The sequence below is a fragment of the Pan troglodytes genome, chromosome 5, assembly GCF_028858775.2.
Source record: "Pan troglodytes isolate AG18354 chromosome 5, NHGRI_mPanTro3-v2.0_pri, whole genome shotgun sequence".
NCBI classification, from domain to species: Eukaryota; Metazoa; Chordata; class Mammalia; order Primates; family Hominidae; genus Pan; species Pan troglodytes.
In genome coordinates, this window is record NC_072403.2 from 67,497,183 (window position 1) to 67,518,681 (window position 21,499).

The following is a 21,499-nucleotide window of genomic DNA, read 5'->3' on the forward strand; positions in this document are numbered from 1 at the left end:
CTATGTAACAAAGCTGCACATGTACCCCTGAACCTAAAAGTTAAAGTAAAAATAATAATAATAATAAAGAAACCATATGGCAGTATGTAACCTGACTCTGTTACATACTCAGTGTGTTACATACGGAGATTGTAACAATCCAGCCATAAGACTCACACTGGATAACAATATTAAATCAAGTGTCATGTTATGGAGAGATCTGAAGAACAAATTAAATACTTTTTCAGTCACTTAAAGCAACTGCTTGGATGTTCACCCAGTAAGCTCCATCTTATTGCTCAATGGGCATCTTATTTGAGAAGTAATGTTTCCACTGGCAAACCTATTTACTTATTTAAGCTTTATTTAAAATGATTTTAAATATATAAAGTCAAGTAATATGTGGGGGTGTAAGCTCAACCACTACTAGTAGTTTAAATCTATGAAACTGATTAATCTTAAATATTTGAAAGTAGAATTCATTTTCAAGGGACAATCACATTCAGTACCCAGTTCCTATGTATGCCCACTAGAGAGATGTAGAAATTGATACTAATCCATTAATATGAAGTTGGAGTATTCAAATGTGCCCTAAAAGAAAACATAAAACTTATATTTTATATGTTAGGTTATAAACATGAAACTATATCCAGAATTCTAGCTCTAGTTCCATTAAATACATTTATTACTAGAAGTCAGTGTAATTACAATGAAACTGAGTTTTAGCATTAGGTTTCTGAAGAAGTATTGACCAAGGGTAAATGTGATTTCTCAGTGAGATGATCAATTTTCTCCTAAATATAACTCTAAAATGGCTACTGCCAGAGTCATATCTTTGGAGTGTGTGCTCATTAAGGATAAAACATCAAAAAATAGATAAGTGAGAAATGCATGTTTTAGGTTAGATTTGGATTACAGTCTTCATTTCTGTATTTCAATGACTGCAATTGTAACTAAATGAAAAATTGAACATTTTAGGATTTGAAATGAGATAAAAGATTATAGGAATGTGAAAAATATATCTGTATTGATATTTCATGTATCTTTACTTTTTTAAAAAATTAAATTCAAATTTTCTTTTTTTCTTTCTTGATTTTTACATGAATTAAAACAAAATATAAATAATTCTATAAAAGGAATAAAGGGAAGAAAAAAGTAGAACGTTAAATGAAATTCAATTAAATTTGGCAAAAAATGTGTTTAGAAAATTTGTTAAATGCAATATCTATTTATTTCCATGATTGAAATAAAAATTGTCTATAATAATGATTTTCTGAATATGTATTCCTTATCTATGTTTTAGACAGTGAACTCCACTGGGAAAAAAAAAAGAAGGTAAACTGTCATGCAGTGGTATCACATCTAAGCACTAGCCTCTTTTTACTATATTTGCAGAAGTCAAATTTACTAATACCAGTCTAATGTTTTATAGTCCCTTCATGTAGATGGCAGCAGAGCAGGCATAATAAATCAATAGAACGAATTGTCAGGCCAGTAATGTGGCTTCTGTTGTTCTGCTTCTCATTAAAGGCAATGGCAATAGAAGAAAAGCTATTACTGCAACCAGAATTCTTAATGAGTTTTGCTACCAATTAGTTTACAGCCCAAGTACATGCTTTGACGTTTGGTTAGCTAGAAAGTTGGGCAACTTTTCATGCAAAAGGATATTACTGCACACAAGCCTGAAATGCTTAGCTATTGTAATATCTGAGCTGTTATTAGAACAGGTCTCTACAAAATACCTTAAGAAAAAAATTGACCTTCATACTCCTGCCTTCTTCTGAGCTGATGTCAAATCAATAAAAAAAACCTAAAGCCAATGTTTTATTGCTATTTGAACTAATGTGGTTTGCAAAATCTTTTTATTAAGCTTTGCAAACCAATGTCAGGTTAAACTGCTGTGCCCAGAAAATGTCAACCTCAAAAACTTATCCGACAAATGTGATGGAGCTTCTTAGACACATTCTGATCAAGACCCTACCTGACAACCTCTTCTTTTCAATCACTTCAAGGCTATGAATAAATATTGCAGTTTTTATACTGTAGCAAGGATTTAGCTGTATAAATCATGCGGGAAATTCTGGAGCACCAGTCATTGAATATTTTTAGTTTCATCATTGTGAAGATTCATAATGTAAAGACAATTTTTGTAAAGTATAAGAGAAAAATATACCGCTTTTAGCAGTATCTCAAGAAAATTGATGTTGAAAAGAATACTACAGGAGCAAGGATTGAGAAACTGGAGTTCCCACAGGGTCTTAAATAAGGTAGACTATGACAGATAAGATCCAGAATCACTGAATTGGACACTTCTAGGAGGCAAATGGCTTTGAGGTACAGCATTCTCCATCCGTACCTCGGTTTCTCAGTGTGACTGCGATACCAGCCGGTGGATCACCAGTGAGTGTCATGCAATGGCCTCTGTACGGTAATATTGATCACTCCAGAATACTGAGAGCAAGGTCAGGTTACTAACTAGCCCAGCAGCCTTTAGACTATGCCCTGAAGGGACACGATCAAAGTGACATTGCTGAGGTCAGGCCCAAGATTGATGTGTGGTGTTGAGAGATGACCAATTCAATAGCAGGCCAGAAGGGAGTGGCAGAGCAATCATACTTACAGGGCCTTGTTGTATGTATATAAGCCTTGGGCTTCCTACACCTCTTCTCACCTGCCTAGCCAGTGTTAATTTCTCCAGAGCAGCATTTTCCAGCCATCGGGTCACAACATACTTGTATATTCTAATAAATAATAAATGCTTTGTTATTATAATGAAGCATACAAATTTGTAAATAATGTAAAAATTTAATAAAAATATATATCAGAATGAAAAAAAAAGAATACTAATACTACCATACATAAGAGACTTTGGATAGATTATCAAATATATACTGCTTATTACACATTTAAAAAGAAAATAAAGACAGCAAAAATACCGACTTCAGGTACAAAACTCTTCTAGAATATTTAGAGAGGGACTGAGAATTGAATAAAATAAGCTACATCTTTAATAAATAAGAATAGAGTAAAATAATGCACTGTGATCTAAAGATCAATGAGTGAGTGGGCTCTTTTGGGGGTACAAAGGAAAGGGAGATTTAGGACTAATGTGTTTTTTAAATGCATTTTTGTTCTTACTCCCTAGTCCTATTCCTCCCCATGGAAAACCATTTTATTTTATTATTATTTTTAAAGTTTGAATTTCCATTTTTATTTTAGATTCAGGGAGGTACATACTCATGTTTGTTACAGGGGTATATTGTATGATACTGAGGCTTGGGCTTCTATTTATCCTGTCACTCAAGATAGTGAACATAGTACCCAATAACAAGTGTTTCAGCCCTTTCCCCCTCCTTCCCTTTTTTGGAGTCTCCAATGTCTATTGTTTCCATCTTTATGCCCTTATATACTCAAGATTTAGCTTTTACTTATAAGTGAGGACATGTGATATTTGGTTTTCTGTTTTTGCATTAATTTGCCTAGGATAATGACCTCCAGATGCATTTATGTTGCTGCAAAAAACATGGTCCTTTTTATGGCCACATAGCATTCCATGATGTATATGTACCACATTTACTTTATCCAATCCACCACTGATGGGCACCTAGGTTTATTCCATGTCTTTGCTATTGTGAATAGTGCTGCGATGAACATCCAAGTCCATGTGTCTCTCAGGTAGAATGATTTATTTTCCTTTGGGTATACATCCAGTAATAGAATTGCTGGGCCCAATGGTACTTCTATTTTTAGTTCTTTGAGAAAATTCCAAACTGCTTTCCACAGTGGCTGAACTAATTTTCATTCTTACCAACAGTATATAAGTGTTCCTTTTGCTCTGCAGCTTTGCCAACATCTGTTATTTTTGACTTTCTAATAGACAGTCTGACCATGTGAGTGAACCAACATGTTTCTTGATATCTCAGCTTCAATATCATTTGCTTAATCTTGTTCCTCTCTTCTTGATTTTTTTTATTCCCAAGATTAAACACATTTAACATGTTTATAGTTGGCTTTTACATATTACCAAATCAGATACCTAAATGTCACAAAATTCCTTCTTTTACTCCTTTGAGACTTATAGTCAGCCCACGATAAAATCTGATGTTTCTTCATGTACAATTCGGTTTACACTTATTCCATTTCCAGTGTGATTTAATCAAAAATTGTCTAGTTTCTAGAAGAAAATGCCTATAGCACAGACTTTATATCTTTTCCATTAAAATTATCTTCTTTAATTATTATTGTAAAAAGTTAATGAAGTTCATATCTTTATCTTATAGCATATGGAAAAGATCTTTGTATCTTTCAGGATTCTGTATACATTTTCTTTTTATTCTATGTTGATACTATTGGGTGTCCTGCTAATTTTAAAATTTACCTTCCTTTATAACCACAGTGACTAATTTCACTTACCTTCACCATCCTTCTCTTAATCTACTTCCAACCATCGAGACAAGACAGCCTTTCAGCACTCTTTAAAATAACCCATATGATTTTGCATTCTCCAGATAATTAAACCTTGAAATGTTCATTAATAAAAAGTGTACTATACCTCTTTAACTTCCCAGTACTGTGAAGAGTGCTTGTCAGATGGTAGGTGCTCAATAAATGTGTGATAAATAATAACTCCAAAGACAATGCTTATTAAATGTCAGACCTTTCATGAGGAGCTTTAAGTGAATCATCTGATTTAATCTTTCCAACAACCCAGGAGGAAACTAAAACTTATAAATATTAAATAAGTGAACCAAAGTCAAAGGTAAGTAAAATAATTAGTATAAATGCATCATATATTATAATGAAAAATAAGAACCATTAATCAGCTAGTTTATAACTTTTAATGGCTAATACCTTTGAATTTCATATTAAGGAAACTGTAACATCAGAAAGATTCATAATACATTTCACATAGTCAACTTTGGCAATAAAAGGATAAAATATAAAACAAACCACTACTCTGTAAAACAGAATAAATACATATTTAATGTGGTAACATTCCTTACAAGGAAACAAAAACAAAAAATATTGATAATAAACCATAGTCTGAGAGTTGAGATATACTCATTTATATATTTTTCTAATACCTTTGGCCTCAGTACACTTTCACATTTGTACCTTGGCCTCAGCGTATTTTCACATTTATACGTATATAGTTGTCTTTTCACATGTATGTTAAGATCATGATAATTTAAGTTACTTGAAGACACTTATTATTTTATTTTGGAAGCCTCTCAAAATCTAACATAGTTTGCAACAAATAAAAAAGATTTTGCCTCTACCATTATATGTAATGTGCAAAGTAAATGTGTATATGTAAATTATATGTATTATCAAAATGTAATGGAAAAGAAAATGAATAACAATTTTAAGAAAATCAAATATAAGAACATATACAGGAATTAGAATGGAAAAAGTATTCTGGTATTATGAAAATGACATACAGGAGGAAAAGAAAGATGATCCAAGATGAGAAAGTTAGAGTTGGTTCAGTTAATGAGGCATAGACTACTCTGATGGAAGACCATCTTTTTTGCTGTAATGTGACAATACTGTGTTCAGAATTATTCTTGATATTATACTACTAAAGGCCATTGGAACCCAACTATATAGTTTGTTAAACTAGGTTTAATAGCATGCTACTGCAAGGAGACCACATCACCAGGGAGACCATTGAATTGGTAGGGATCAGGCTGGATTTGCAAACCTAGGAATTTCTGGAACCACATTAATCTGTGAGGAGTTACTATTGTCTGTGGTTTTGAGATGGTGTATATAGATTTAAGTAAGCTAATATTAGAAGAGTATGCGTTTAGACAGTTTTTGCATGTCATTTGCAGGATAGATAGTCATGCATGTCATTACTTGGTATAGTTCATCTGTTTTATAAATTATAGTACAGTCTTGCATAGTGTAGTTTCCATTTGAATTATCAGCTCCCTGCTCAGTTCTAATAGCAGAACTGCTTTTACTTTATCAATATTAATATAGTGAAATCCCATAAGAGTTAAATGAAATTAACTCATTGTCCGGAATAAACTAGATAGTGGTTAATTATAACAAAGAAAAAGTATTTTTCCTCCTTGGTGACCTTCCAGTGCATAGAAGTAGTAGTATGACACACACTAGGCACTTTGCCTCCATTATTACTCCCTGCTTTTACTTACCTCTTATTATTGTTCAGAATCCTGATTAACAACTCAGTCCCACTCCCACCTCCATGCCAGTAAAAAAAGTTTCGTCCTGTGTTAAGTCTGGTTGAACTCCAATTAGATTAATGAAATAAAGCAACAAATTTATTCATTTATTTATGAAGCTGTGGCTGAAAATTTATACTAGCTGACTTTTAAGTCCACTCAAATGAGTGATTCTATGATTCTTTGAATCCTGTAGCAAACAGATATCAAGTGAATTCTTCAGGATGGAATGGTGTTTACTTATTGAATAAGCATCAGAACTTTGAGCTGCTGCTCTCTTCTATTTTAGTATTATAATTCATTATGACTGAAATTAAAATAAATGAACACACCCCAATCTAAGAGCTAATTAGTTACATTAAAATCTATATTTGGCCAGGACCGGTGGCTCGCGCCTGAAATCCCAGTTTGGGAGGCCGAGGAGGGTGGATCATGAGGTCAGGAGATCGAGACCATCCTGGCTAACATGGTGAAATCCTGTCTCTACTAAAAATACAAAAATAAGCTTGGTGTGGTGCTGCGTGCCTGTAATCCCAGCTACTTGGGATGCTGAGGCAGGTGAATCGCTTGAACCAGGGAGTTGGAGGTTGCAGTCAGCCAAGATCGCACCATGGCACTCCAGCCTGGTGACAGACTGAGACTCCATCTCAAAAAACAAAAACAAACAAACAAAAAACTATATATAGTGTTAATATGGTTTCACTTTACCCAAAGTTTAGAATTGTATGGGTTTGTTTGGGTTCAAATGAGTGTGGTCAGGGGTGGGCATAAATAACACAGTGAAAATACAGTAGTTTCCCCTTATCTGCTGGGGATATGATCCAAGATCCCCAGCAGATGTCTGAACCTGTGGATAGTACTGAACGCTATTTATACAGTTGTTCCTCAGCATCTTTTGGGGATTGGTTTAAGGACTCTGCAGGTTAACTAAACTTGAGCACAAAAGCTCAAGTTCCTTATATAAAATGGTAAAGTATTTGTATATAACCTACACACATCCTCTTGTAAACTTTAAAACATCTCTGGATTACTTGTAATACCTACTATAATATAAATGCTAGGTAAATAGTAGTTATACTGCATTGTTTAGGAAATAACGACAATAGTCTGTACATGTTTAGTACAGGCACAACCACTCATTTTTTTTTTCAAATATTTTCCACCCCAGGTTGGTTGAATCCATGGATGCAAAACCCATGGATACAGGGGGAAAACCTAACTATGTTTTTTCCTTTACAGTAGCAAGCATGTGGCATATACAGCATGTATATGCTAGACGAAGGGATGATTCATGTCCCAGGAGGAACAGAGTGGGAAGGAATCACACTACTTGGAATGACATACAATTTAAAACTTAACAAATTTTTTATTTCTGAAATTTTCCATTTAATATTCTCAGACCACGGTTGACAGCAGGAAACTGAAACTGCAGTAAGCAAAACCACAAATAAGAAGGAACTACGATAATATTTTACCTTTCCAAATGCCATTTTTTACCCACAAGTACAAGGTAGGTACTTTATGGTTTTAGCAAAAGTAACGAGTTCTTGCCAAACTATTCACATATTTAAAATGATCTGGTGACTTTGCATTTACAAGAGGTTGGTTGGGATTATCTCTAGGATCAATGGCAATGAACAAGAGGGAAAGTATGTTCCACAGAGCATATAATTCCATGACCTTGGATATATGGCCTCTGTGAACACTTCTATCCCTGAAGTAATTATTGAGGAAGAAAATATTTTTGTCCTTGCTTTTAGTGAAATCTGTAGAATTAATATACTCAACCAAGCAAATGATCCTGGACACTGCTTTCACTTTGAGTGGCTTCTTTATTCTTGATCAGGTTTTATATAACTTGTCTCTGGTACTTACCATAATACCATATGTTGATAATAACCTTTGCATTGAAAAGTCCTGATAAATGTATTTTTAAAATATGTGCTGCTATAATGCATATTTATATTAAAGCTGAATCAATAAACACAATATTTTATTATGGGAAGGATTTTCAACCATGCCGCTTAGCTTAACAGAGCACTCATAAATACCAAAAGTTCCTTAGTAAGCCCAAACCCACTCTACCAAATCTAAAAGCACACTGTTTTGATATGGAATAGTATCCCTTAGACTTCTAACTATTTGTTAAAACAATAACTAAATTTGAGTTAAATAATTACACATAGTGCTTACAATGTATAAAATACTTCCACAAAAAAGTTGTTATTGGTTAAATTGTGTCTCCAAAAAGATATATTTTAAATACTAACCCCGGAAAACTGTGAACATGACCTTATTTGAAAATAGGGTCTTTTTAGATATAGTCAAATTTGGAGGCAGATCAAATTTAGATATAATCAAATTTGGATCCATGGGATTAGCATGGATCCTAATCCCATATGGCTGGTGTCCTAATATGAAGAAGGAAGATGCCCATGTGAAGACAGAGACATACAGAGAGAATACATGTGTAGACAGAGGAAGAAACTGGAGTAATGCAGCTGCAAGCCAAGGAATGCCAAAAACTGATGGCCAACAGTAGAAGTCAGGGAGAGGCAAGGAAAGATTCTACCCTGTGTCTTAAAAGGAGTATGACCCTGCTGACATATTGGACTTCTAGCCTCCAGAACTATGAGAAAAATAAATGTCTTTTGTTTTAACTCACCCAGTTTGTGGTACTTCGTTATCACAATGCTATGAAACAAATACAAGTGTTATCTGTTTTGAAAATCCAGTTTTGCAAAGACAGACTCATTTATTCTTAAAGAATAAATCTACTAAAATGTAGAATGCCATATTACATAATGAAACAAAATTAAGTCACCATATTCATTCAAGGTGACATTTAGAACTCTCCCACATACATTTTATATTAATATTTTAGTGTGAAAAATATTCCTCTTAAATCTATGAGTGTTGTCTTAATTTAAACCATACACTTTTACAATTTATGCAGTAGCTAGAAGTTAGTCATTTCCATCTTTAGCATTTCTACTTGAGACAACTTACCTGGTGAGATTTTGCCACCGTATCAAAAAACAAGGAAAGTGGTAATGATGGCTGAAACATTAAGGAGAGGTACAGAGGTATGAGTTCTATATTTGTGGATAATATTCAGGTTTTCTAAAAAAACTTTCCACAAAGCAATCACATTTCTCTAGTTTTTCTACAAAGAATGTAAATGCTGCCCCCTGAATGATGACTCAATTCCAAAATGATGATTCTATTTCTTGAGAATTACATTTGACAGTACATTACTGATGATGGTGTTCAAGTTTTTTTAAAAAGCACTTATTGTGGAAAATGGTAAGATGAAAATCACCACTTTATGATTTTCTTGTGTCCGTTTAGGAGCCCAGAACTATCCCAATACATATTAACTTTCTTTGTCTAGTCCTCCATTTGTCACTTATGGTGTCAAAATATCACATTAATTTCATTGCTGTACCATAGAAGAATGGCAATTATAGAAATACTAAGCACTATATAAAAATACTCACAGTGTGCTACATATCCAATGGTATATTAGACTTTTTTTCGTTTGCTATAAGAAAAATCTAAATATCTCTTTCTAAAGAAAGTAAAATGCATTAGATTTGAAAAATACAATGCTATGTTTTACACAGTCTGTTTAAATACCTTCGGTTTTGGAGAGAATTTTTAGTTCATAAACTTTTCTGTTTTTATGAACCATTATGGCTTTGGATATTTATTAGTTATTAGCCATATTAGTGCCAACTTAAAGCTGTGGTTTTGTATGCAATGCCCTGAAATTTCACCCTACTAGCCTTTACATAGACTTACAAGTCATTGGTGCATAATAAGTATAGCTTCCACTTAATGAAGCTAGATCTTTATATTTTTAACACTCATTTGGAAAACCAATTAACTCTGGCTCTATTGAACAAATTGAACAGGAAATAAATCAAGTGTTGAAACATTGGTGACAGGCCAGACTTTCTGTAATTAGGGTGCTGATATGCCTAAGGCTGTCCATGTGGAGTTCTGTATTTTGATCGACAACTCCCATAGATTAAAGTCATTAAATATTTTTAGCACATTGTCCACATCTCCCGTCTTAAAACCCAGAGGCTTGAATCACAGGGAAAAATCCCTAAAAGTGCCACAAATTTACATAGGAATTTCACTTATTATTTCTTATTCAACTTGCCAAGATAATATCTACTATGATAAGTAAGATGCAACTCTACTGTTCTTCACATCAGTTCCATTCAGAAAGGATATTTTGCTGCCTTCCTTTTTAAAAAAAGACCTTTCAATTGTTAAAATAAGAATATTGGGCAGAGAAAACCTCTGTAAGTAAAAAAAAAAAAAAAAAAAAAAAAATGGATAGTAGGCAATGCAGAGACAGGGGAAGAGAAAAGGATAGAAAAAAGACATTAGGGACTCAAGAAGTTGTTGAAATTTAATATAATATACTAAGATGAATAGAAGAAATAATGATTAAAAAGAGAAGTGGAAGCGCCAATGCTAAAAAATTGGGAGTGTTAATTCTGCACTATCTCTGACAGACTTAAGGAAGTAGTATCCAGGAAATGAAGGATCCTGGTCTCTTCATACTAGGTCTGGGCTAGAGTGAATTCATATGGTTTTACCAGTACCTAGAAGAAATGCACTTCAAGATCATGTTGTTGTTCCACGTTCACCACACATTTTTGACACTGGACAATGGAATGACAAAAAGGTCAATGAAAATGTGTGCCTCTTTTTGTAAATGGTGAAATTAATATTTTATTATACTCATCCATTTCCTGTAGGTTTGGTTACTGTAAGCCATTTTCCCAGAATCTGCCAAGTCCTGAAGGATAGTAAAACTGGATTTCCAGATCCCCAAAGTGAATAAAATAAGCATAAAAATTATACCACCCAGTTTTATCTCCCCCTAACAATGTTTTTCCTTGTTACTTTGAGCGATATTTTTTCCTCAGAATAATATCCTCAAAATCTGATTATTAGGTCAAAGAAAATATACATTCTTATGTATGTTACTAGGAATTGCGTTTTTGGAGCCCAAAAGGTTCGGGAAAATCTATAATACCCTCAGTAGTTAGTTTAGTGAATAATTGAATTAACTACTTCCTCTAATTTCTCTTTTTTTCTCTTAATTTTTTCCAATATATTTTTCTTCTAAAAATGCTTATTTTAGCTATAATATCTTAATGCATTTTAACCACTGAGAAATCTTTAGCCCTTTTGAAAGGCAGGAGGTATTTAATGTGTAAACTATAAAATGATTTCATTCATACAAATCAATCTTGAGGAAATGAATATTCAGATGAGGCCAAATGAAGGGTTAGGAGAATAAGGGATTCAGGAAATAATTTTTACACCAAATTTTAATTGATAATTTAAATAAAAACATTTCAATATTAATTTCTCAAAATATTTTCAAATATAATGTAACTTAAGGAAATAAAACAAAATGTTGGAGCTTACTTTGTCCCTACTGTGACTTTCTTCCCCTCTTTCTTTCCTGAGAGACATACACAGTTCTCAAGTTGATACATATCTTATCTGTCCATTCTTAATGCTGTATACAGATATATCTATAAACAATATCAATATTGTGTTTTTGGCATTTTGTTGCTTGTTTTATTGATTAGTAACTGAGTGCACTGTTCTTTCTGAGATAAAATGAGGTCCACAAACAATTTTGTTCTTCCCAAATAGGGCCTTACGTTAAATTTGATTCATGTTTATAAATATTGTTTTCAATATTAGAGAAAGCAAATTTTCCATTTCCTAGCACTTAGGTGAAGACATACAGAAAAATAAACAAATGAACATGATAATTGATGATGTTAAGAGATTTGAAAGAAATAGGCAGGCAGATGAGGCAAGATAAGTCTGAACAGCTGACTTCTAACTGAAACCAACTGATAAGAATAAAACGGCCAAGCCAAGAGCTGGGAACAAGCAGTCTGATTAAAGGAACTAGCAGGTGCCAAAGTCCCAAATAATGAACAAAAGTGAAGTTCTCAACAATAAAAAGCATTGTCAAACACCCTGTGAAGTGTGTAGCATTTTATCCTTTATTTTCAGGTAAGGCACAGGAAGGTTCATTAACTCGTGCAAACTAGAAAGTGGTAAAGCCAAGATGCAAGCCTGGGCAGTCTGTTTCAAGAACCTTGCTTGCAATATGCACAAAGCCACTTGTCTGAGCCAGAAAGAAAGTTAATGGAGATGCTAGCAAGTAGCTTTGGTCAGTTGTGAAAAGAGTTGTGGTTAACTTTTTCAAATTACCATGGGATGACATTGAATTCCATTAGATGACACTAGAAGACTTTCATGAGATTCTAGTTGAGGAAGGATGATGGCTCAGATCAGACCACACCATGGATGGGGACATTCAGGATGTGTTTTGTAAGTGTAACCAAAATCACTTCCTGATGGATTTGATTTGGGAGGTGAGAAAATAGAGAAACATAGTATGAAATATAAGATTTTGGGCTTGAGCAGTGGGTGAATAGAGATATTATAGAGAAGATGAAGAATATTCAAGAAAAGATAGGTTTGACAGGGCCTGAGGTTATAGAACAGAAATTATATTTTGGCTATTTTAAGCAGTTAGTCAGATTAACAAATTCGGATCTTAGGGAGAGTTTACTTCTGGAAAATCAATTTAGAATTGATGAAATATAAACTAATTAGAGGGTCAAACCAATCCCTGCTTCCTGTCAGGAATAATTTTTGCTCATAGGTGTTTTCTGGAAGTCACATTTGTATTCCTGTTTTAATGTAAATTTGCAGACTACAGACATACACAATCCATTTATGCAGAAGGGATCTCATTTGCTGGCAGATTTCTTATGGTATTCTCCATGCATGTGGGACACATTTAGTCAAACTATTTATTAGGTCTGTGGTTTTTAATAACAGGTTATTTTGGAGATAAACTGAATAGTAGTAAACAACAGATAATCGAGAGAATCAATGTGCTACCTGGATAGCCATATATGTGTGGCACCCTTTCCTTTTATGTTTCTTACATCTACTCTAATGGGGCTGACTAAATTCCTACTGACTGTGTGAGGAGAATTTCACTCAGAATTGGGAAATCTGTATCGAATGACTATGTAAGCTGAATGAATTGAGATTTAAACCTGTTTGTCTATTATTTTTTCCCTTGGTTCCATAAGATTAAGCATTATTAGAGATATCTATGTTTCCTCATCAATTAAACAACTGCACCCCTCAGTAACCTGAATACTAGACTTTCAACTCTCTCTTACTTTAGAGGTTTTCAAAATGTAGCTTGTGGACCACCTCTGTTAGAATCTACTGGGGTGCTATTTAAACAGTATAAAAACCTGGGTCCTACTAGCAAGACATCTTACATCAGGAAGTGTAGATTAGGGTTTGCAACATTGCATTTTAGTAACCTTTCAAGATAATTTTTATATTTGCTAAAATTTAAGGATTGCTTTAATGTCCTCTGTAGAACTTGTGTAATTGCATTGTATCATTAGTGGACACAGGATATGAGTGAGGACTCAGCTGGATCTATGTGGAAACATTTTAATGCTAATGCACAGGTATCAATGACTTAAAATGCTGAGAGCGTATAAAAGGTAAGATGACACTTCTAAGATCAACTATCTGAATTGAAGATGAAAGTTTTGTTGGCAAGCAGACTCTTTCTATCTTTCCTTGGCTATGTTCCCACTATGCATCTGCAGGTTGCTAGAGTGATGAGTGTTGGAGACTCATTTTACTGCTGCAATAAAGTTTTTTTTTCCACTTATAAGCCTTGGAAACTATGAATTTATTTTAGCTAGGTTTTAGATGTCCTATGGATTGCTTCCATTTTTAGTGGGTGTCACATTGCTAAGATTTTATTTTTCCATTAGAGACCAATGACTGGTATTTCTGTTAGAGTAAGAATTCAACATAGTACAGATTATATAGGTGTCTGAAGTTGTTTAAGGCTTGAACCTGCTAGTATGCACACTCCAGATAAAAATGTCTTCATTTATGTAGTCAGAAGACATAGTTGACCCATTATGTCAAATTTTCTAAAGAATTTTCATGAATTCCCTTGAATGTGTTTATTTGAGATTCTTCCATTTTCTCTTTTCTTAAAATACTCTCAGAAACAAAATTACCTGATTCATTTCAATGACTTCCATAGCCATCTCTAGGGATAAACGCCAGGTGTATGGTTCCAAACCAACTTTTTCTGATAAACTTTAGACCTGTATTGCCCACTGCCAATTAGTTATCTTTTCTAGGCTAACCTATAGGTACCTCCAAATCAGTCTATCCAAAACTAAGTTCATCTTCTTTTCCCAAATTGTTTCTTCATCCTACTGTAGCCTATCCCAGCAAATGATGTCGACATTTACCCAGTTTCCCAAGTCAAGAAGACTGAACACTCTAACCTCCTCCCTTTCTATATCCAGTTAATCACTGAGTCCTGTTAACTTTATTCTCTAAATATTTCAAGAATCTCTTGACTTTTCCTCAACCCCAGTACCTTCGGCCTTGTATTAGATCGCCATTTTCTATCATCTTCATCAGTGCTTCAATGTTCTAATGTGGTTTCCTTTCCAATCTTCTACTCTTCTCACTAATTCTCCACAAAACTCAGGTCTCATTCTAGCATACTTAAAAATCTTCTCATGGTTTTCCATGATTCTTAGGGTGAAGTCTAAATTCTTAAATCACCCTAAAATTTTTCTTATTTATTTATGTGGCCCTAGCTTAACTCTCCAGCTAACCTATTTCTATTCCCTACTCTATGCTTTTGTGTTCAGTTCTCTGCACTATGTCAGCAATGTAGTCTTACAAACAAGCTCTCTCCTTCTCAGACTCTATCTTCATTCTCTAAGCTGTGACATGGGCTATAACCTCAACTAAATACTCTCTCACATCCCCTCAGAAGAGATCAGTGTCTCTTTTCTCTGTACCCATGATAAGTCATATTATTTCTATTACAATCCTTGAAACAGTGTATCATAATTAGCTCTCTGATTTGTAACTCTATATTCCACCAGTTGGTCATCTCCATAAGGACAGGCACCATTCCTATGTGGGTAGTTTTTTTTTACTATTAAATCTCCAGTGTCTGACACAATGCCTAGGTTAACATATATATGCTAAATGATGCATGATGGGGTCATTCTAGCTGATAGGTGTTGGTTGCTGGGTTTTACTGAGTTAAAGTAAATTCTATGTTTCTGACTAGACTCAGTTGCAAAGGGGCCATGAGAATGCTTTAATATTCCACCACAACCAAGGAAGGAGGGTTGGGGAGACATACATAACACATTGCTGACATCTCTTAGTTCTCACTAAAGGTTTTCCCCAGATCATCAGTGAGGAAAAATTCAGTTTATATTGGAACCCTATAAAAAGTTGTATATAATTTTTGATATTAAGCTAAAACTAAATACATTTTCTGATAAAGCATGTGCATTCAGTCTTTTGCAGAATATCATTGCTATTCTTTATACAAATTTTATGTAAAGAAGTCCTCTCTTTATATAAAGAGATTGCAGAGATTGGGAAGAATTTATCTGATGGTTAAAGACATAGTCTAATGTGCCAAGTGAGCAAATTCAGAAATAGAATATTTCTTCCAGGATATTGTCTTAGTATGCGATATTTCTCTCAGAACATGATACTCATTATAACAAATCAGTTCATTTTATGATTATCCTCATCAGTGAGGTAATTGCTTCAAAATGGTTTTCCATTATCTATTGCTTTTCCTGAATGTTGGGATGTATTGACGAATTGTTGCTTCCTTGTAACATACATTTTATCTTCTGAGTATGTCGATTTAAGATGACCTTGTACCTGAAGTATAGGTTGTTCAAATTTACAGTTTTCAAAAATGTGTGGCTACTCAAAATTTGCAGATTATAAAATTAAAACTGAGAAATCAAAAACCAGTAAAATATGTATATGAGTCTCTTAATGAAGAAATAATGTCTGAAATAACATGCTCCAAAATGTGAGATCCAAGTTAAATCATGTAGAAATATTAACAATCAATTCTTTTTTAATTTGGTGACACAAAAACCAAACAGAAAATATTTACTTTTATCTTCAGAGTTTTCCCAAAAGAAAATTTTTTAATTTTAATAATACAAGATATGCATGACTTTAAAAGTTCAAAGAGTATTGTCAGAGCACTAAGCAGTTGTGTTTACAATAAACAAAGCTCTGAATCTGGTAAAGCTTATGCTCCAATTTTTATTCATCTTGTCTAGTCAAATGATATGGTTTGGCTCTGTTCCCACCCAAATCTCATGTCAAACTGTGATCCTGAGTGTTGGAGGGCCTGGTGGGAGGTGAATGGATCATGAAGGTGTTTTTCTAATGGTTTTGAACCATCCCCCTTGTTCTGTCTCGTGATAGAGTTCTCACAAAATCGGGTTGTTTGAAAGCGTGTAGCACTCCCCCTTCTTGCTCTCTCTCTCTCCTGCTGCCATGTGAAGATGTGCTTGCTTCCCCTCAGCCTTCTGCTATGATTGTAAGTTTCCTAAGGCCTCCCAGCCATGCTTCTTGTTAAGCCTGTGGAACTGTGAGTCAATTAACCCTCTTTTCTTCATAAACTACCGAGTCTCGGGTAGTTCTTTATAGCAGTGTAATGGACTAAGACATCAACATCTGTTGAAAGTGCAGGATTCTACTTTGCCCTAAAATTGGAACATGGAAAAACATGCATTTTAGAATTTCCACTTTCAAATGCCTCAGGAAATTTAAGATACTTTGAAAATTTCATATAACATACATAACTAGGGAGGCTTTAAGTTTTATTAATATGACATTAAATCATTTCTGTTTGTTATAGATAACAGTATAATATGGTCAAATTCATTTGTTAAATAGATTGTCTGCAAATACCTGCTTATGCACAATATTTAAATATTTACCAGAAATCTAAGCTTCCTAAAAATCAAATTTACTGCACATTTTAAAAACAAGAGTAGTACATTAATCATAGTCATGTCATTCAAATGGCTAAGTGTCCACATTGCCAAATATTCACCAGTATTAAAACTGGGAAAATTCCTATGCTATAGGTTATTAAAATCTATCATTTCACAATTCTTATCTGGAAAATTTTCAGAGATACAAACCTTTTTATCACAAAGTTAATCTTCATTTTAATATTTATGTTATTTTAGTTGAAATCAAGGAGGAAATTATTTCATTAGACAAAAGCATGTAGAAAAAGAATATATAGTCTGAAAATGAAACTAATTTATGCTAAAACAGTATTTCTGTAAAATGTCATTGCAGCCTTTAAAAATTATGTTTTTCAAAGAATTGTCATCTGACAAAGTGCACATTTTCTTTCTTGTGAAATGAAATGAATTATCAATTTAAAATAGTGTTTCCATAGGCAAAACATATTCTGAGTCCTTGGGATTGATGGTGTAAATGCTGAATTTGCTCACATAAATAGCTGCCATAATTCTGCATCTAATCATGCTTAATCCTCTAATATACCTCTAAATTTCTAGCTCTGACAAATAGCACGCCAACCTATGTGTACTTACACCAAAATTATCCTAAATATTTTTTGTAGTTAGTTTGATTTTGAGTAGAAAATACATTTCTTCTTTAAAGGTCTTAAAAGTAAATGAACGCAGTTAAGAGGGTTGTAAAAATTCATCTAAGAAAAATCATTCCTTTTGATCTGTTGACATAGTTACCGTTTAAAATTTATATGTGCTTGTGGTCATGCAACAAGTCCCCCATAAGGGTGTGGCACATTATAATGGCTAGGAACACAGACACTGCAGCCCAAGAATCTGGGTTCAGATGGTAGCTCCACCATCTATTGTCTATGTGGACTAGGGAAAGCGACTTTACCTCTTTGAGTCTTGGTGTCCTCGTGTACTCAATGGGGATGATGAGAATAGAACCTAGTTCACATCACTGTATGAGGATTAAATTAAATAAGTCAATATTTAAAAAATTTTTAGAGCAGTACCTGCCACATACTAAGCATTGTAAAACTGATGGTTAAATAACTTTGTAAGAAGCAGTGCTAGATTCGGATGCCAACATTTGGATGATTTCTCTGTCTTGGAGAGACAGGACATTCTTAACCTGACAACATAGATGTAAAAATACTTCTGGGTTGCAAATAATCAAAGAAGGAGTTTTCCAAATATTTTATTTTTCCCCTAAATTATTTTTAGTCCTTGGACCTGGTCTTCATGTAAAGAACTGTGGCATTTTTTAGGGGTTTTATGGGCATATTTTAGGTTTTGCTTCCCATAGTTAAAATTTGTCTCATCCACTCTTCTCTGTACACCAGGAGACCTCTCTAGACTGCTCTGTTAAGAGACCCAAGCTCTCTTAACACCTGGCTTTTTCCTATGTTAAGCCAGGAGCAGGCACTGGCAAGAAATCAGAGGAAAGGAAGGGAAAAAGATGAGGATGTATATCTCCCACTGCCACATCTGCTCTCTTCTGATGGGCCAAGGTTTGACAGTGGCTCCTGTCTGATAGCCAGTCTCTCATGGTGGCTGCTTTTGCAGATTTCTTAACATTGCCTCCTGCTTGCCCTTTCAGAGAAGGGGTTTTAAAGCTTCCTGCTGTTACTGGCTTCTGGCTACTTCACCATCCCTAGTTGAAATGGACCCTTTGTTGAGCTCTTTTCGTTTACCCCAGTGAGTGTGTCATCTGGTCGATGCTAGCAACCTGCCCCATACAGGTAGTATTCGTTAATTAGTTATAAATTTGATCTTTTTGGCCTCTAAAGAAACTCACGTTGAGTGTTTAAAATAATAGGATGATTCACTATTTCCTATCTGCCCTTGAAACAATTATTTGTATAAAATGCAGTGGCTCTTTGGGAGACATTTCTACTCACAAACCCTTACCATAAAATTTGGGAAGTTTTTTGAAAGCAGAGTACTTTCATAATTTTTTTAGTGTGAGTTACAGAACCCAAAGCAATATTAAAGGTGAACACATCCTAACACGACATAGCTAGCTAGAAGATGCCAAGGCCTGTGTTCTTTCCCTCAATTATTCGATATCTATCAGAACATAATTTTAGCAAGGAAATAATTGAGACTATATAAAATTATATCAACTGTTTACTTCATTAGAAAATATAGGACAGCCATGTCAATGATTATTTCAATCACCTCGTGCTGGAAGTATATACATTTTGGGGTTTCAGGGAAGCATATTTAGAACAAACAAATATAAGTTATAGTTTCACCCATTAGGTAATAAACATCATTAGGTCATTCTTTGAATAGCTCTGCACTAGATGACTTGCAAAGCCCAGGATTCACCGTGGTGCTCAAAACGCACAAAGTCCCTCTCTTCCTCTAGGTTACAGTTGGGAGGAGGATGTTAACGCAGGCTGCCTGTGATCCCCCGACTAACTTTGTAGAAGTAGGGATGTGAGTGTTGCTCTTTGGGGAAGGAGAAGAAGTCAGAACTTCATTTATTTTCTTATCCGCTGGACCTCCAGGTAAGCTGACACATGATGCCTGTTAGGAGGAAACAATTTTCTATATTGAAAATGCTAGGCAGGATGTTCCTGCTAAAAGATTCATTATAGTCAATAAATCTAGTACCTATGGATTTTTAAGACATAGTTCCTTGGACAATAAAAGTAACTTGGACAGCTCTCTGGGGTATATATTTGTCCACTCGGGTTGCCTTAACAAAACACCATAGACTGGGTGGATTAAACAAGAGAAATTAATTTTCTCACAGTTCTGGAGGCTGGTAGTCCGAGATCAGAGTACCAGTGTGGTCTGACCCTGGTGAGGACTCTCTTTCTGGCCTGCAGATAATACCCTCTTGCCATGTTCTCACACGGCTAACAGAAAGAGACAGCAGGCTCTCTAGTGTCTCTTCTTATAAAGGCACTAATCCCATCATGAAGACCTCACCCTCACAACCTCATTTAAACCCAGTTATCTTCCAAAGGCCTTATTCTCAAATACCATCACATTGGAGGATAGGAGTTCAGCATATGAATTTGTGGATTGTGGGAAGGGCATGATTAGGTCCACAGTAGGTATAAAGTGGAGATTCTGCACAATTTAAATCCTCCCTGTTCTGTGAGGTAACCCTGTGGACCTCACCTACAGACATCACTGATCATTCTGGCACTGACATGCATGTCTGATGTGAGAAAGAAGGAGCTGGGAGACATCTATGATGTTCAGACCTCTCTATCCTTTGCCCAAGCCTTCTGGATTTCCTGAATCCTTTATATTCTTAACAGATATTCATGCTGGGTACAATCTCTGATCAATGGATTCAATGTGACAGTCTGATCCTGCATATTAGCTCAACCATCTCATGAGGCTTCAATGCACAAATAAGCACAGAGATCACATCTGTTTCCCAATTTTGATAAAGTCTATAAAGAAAAGGTGCTGGTATCTTAAGAGGGTATAAAATAAGGATTTCTGAGAAGGTAACTTCAGGAGTAAGGCCTGAAAGGTTCCAATTAGCAAAGAGAGCTACAGGTTACAGGTGCGGGTGAAGGGTTATAAGTGCCCTTTCATTATTCTTTGTATGGTTAATTTTTATCAATTATCTTTCATTTCATTATTAACCCAGCACTTGATAAAACATCAAGAGTTTATCATAACCAGTGAGTAAGTCATTAAAAGATATTATTCTTTAAATCTTAGCTCAAAGGTTCTTTCCTCTGTATACCCTTTGGGTATCCCTCAGGCTGCTGAGAGGTAACTATTTCTGCATTTCAGCAAGTCCCCTCATTCTTCTATGCCCCTTGCCCTGTTCTTTGATGTGCTTCTTAAAGTATTTATCACACTAAACATTTATCACAAGATTTTACACTGACCATCATAAGACCTTTGATGGCAGATACAATATTTTATTTATCTTTGTATATTTTTGCTATTTTTCATTTGTCTTTTATTTATCTTTGTATACACGACACATAGGTGATGCTTCACATTAGTTTGTCAAATTAACAAACGAACCTTAAGTTGTGTTGAAAGCATTTCTCTTCATTAGTATACAGTGGGTTAAGATTATTAATTTACTCTGGAAACCACTAAGTACAAGCAAAATGATTCTTTAAAAATTTATGCAGTCTTTAACTCCAGAGAGTTATATAGAGGTATTTTCTATTCAAACTAATTTTCTAATATCTATTAATATAACACAGATGTACGTTTTAGTGTGTATATAGCTGACATTGTGTGCATGTGTGTGATTGAGAATTTTGTTGTAGTTGTTGTTGTTGAGACGCAGTCTCGCTCTGTCGCCCAGGTTGGAGTGCAGTGGTGCAATCTCGGATCACTGCAACCTCTGCCTCCCGGGTTAAAGCAATTCTC

The 21,499-nt window shown here is 34.5% G+C and overlaps 1 protein-coding gene across 14 annotated transcripts in view; it reads right to left on the reverse strand.

Moving 5' to 3' along the window:
* Positions 1 to 21,499, reverse strand: part of KHDRBS2 (KH RNA binding domain containing, signal transduction associated 2) — a 687,327-nt gene that overhangs the window by 214,840 nt on the left and 450,988 nt on the right. The window contains exon 7 of one of the 14 annotated variants that reach the window (XM_016955742.3): positions 1,147 to 19,666. The exons of the other annotated variants lie outside the window; for them this stretch is intronic. Coding sequence (XP_016811231.1) covers positions 19,502 to 19,666 — 165 coding nt within the window. The 3' untranslated portion in view covers positions 1,147 to 19,501. Of the gene's footprint in view, positions 1 to 1,146; positions 19,667 to 21,499 lie in introns of those variants that run through there. 14 annotated transcript variants of the gene reach the window in all.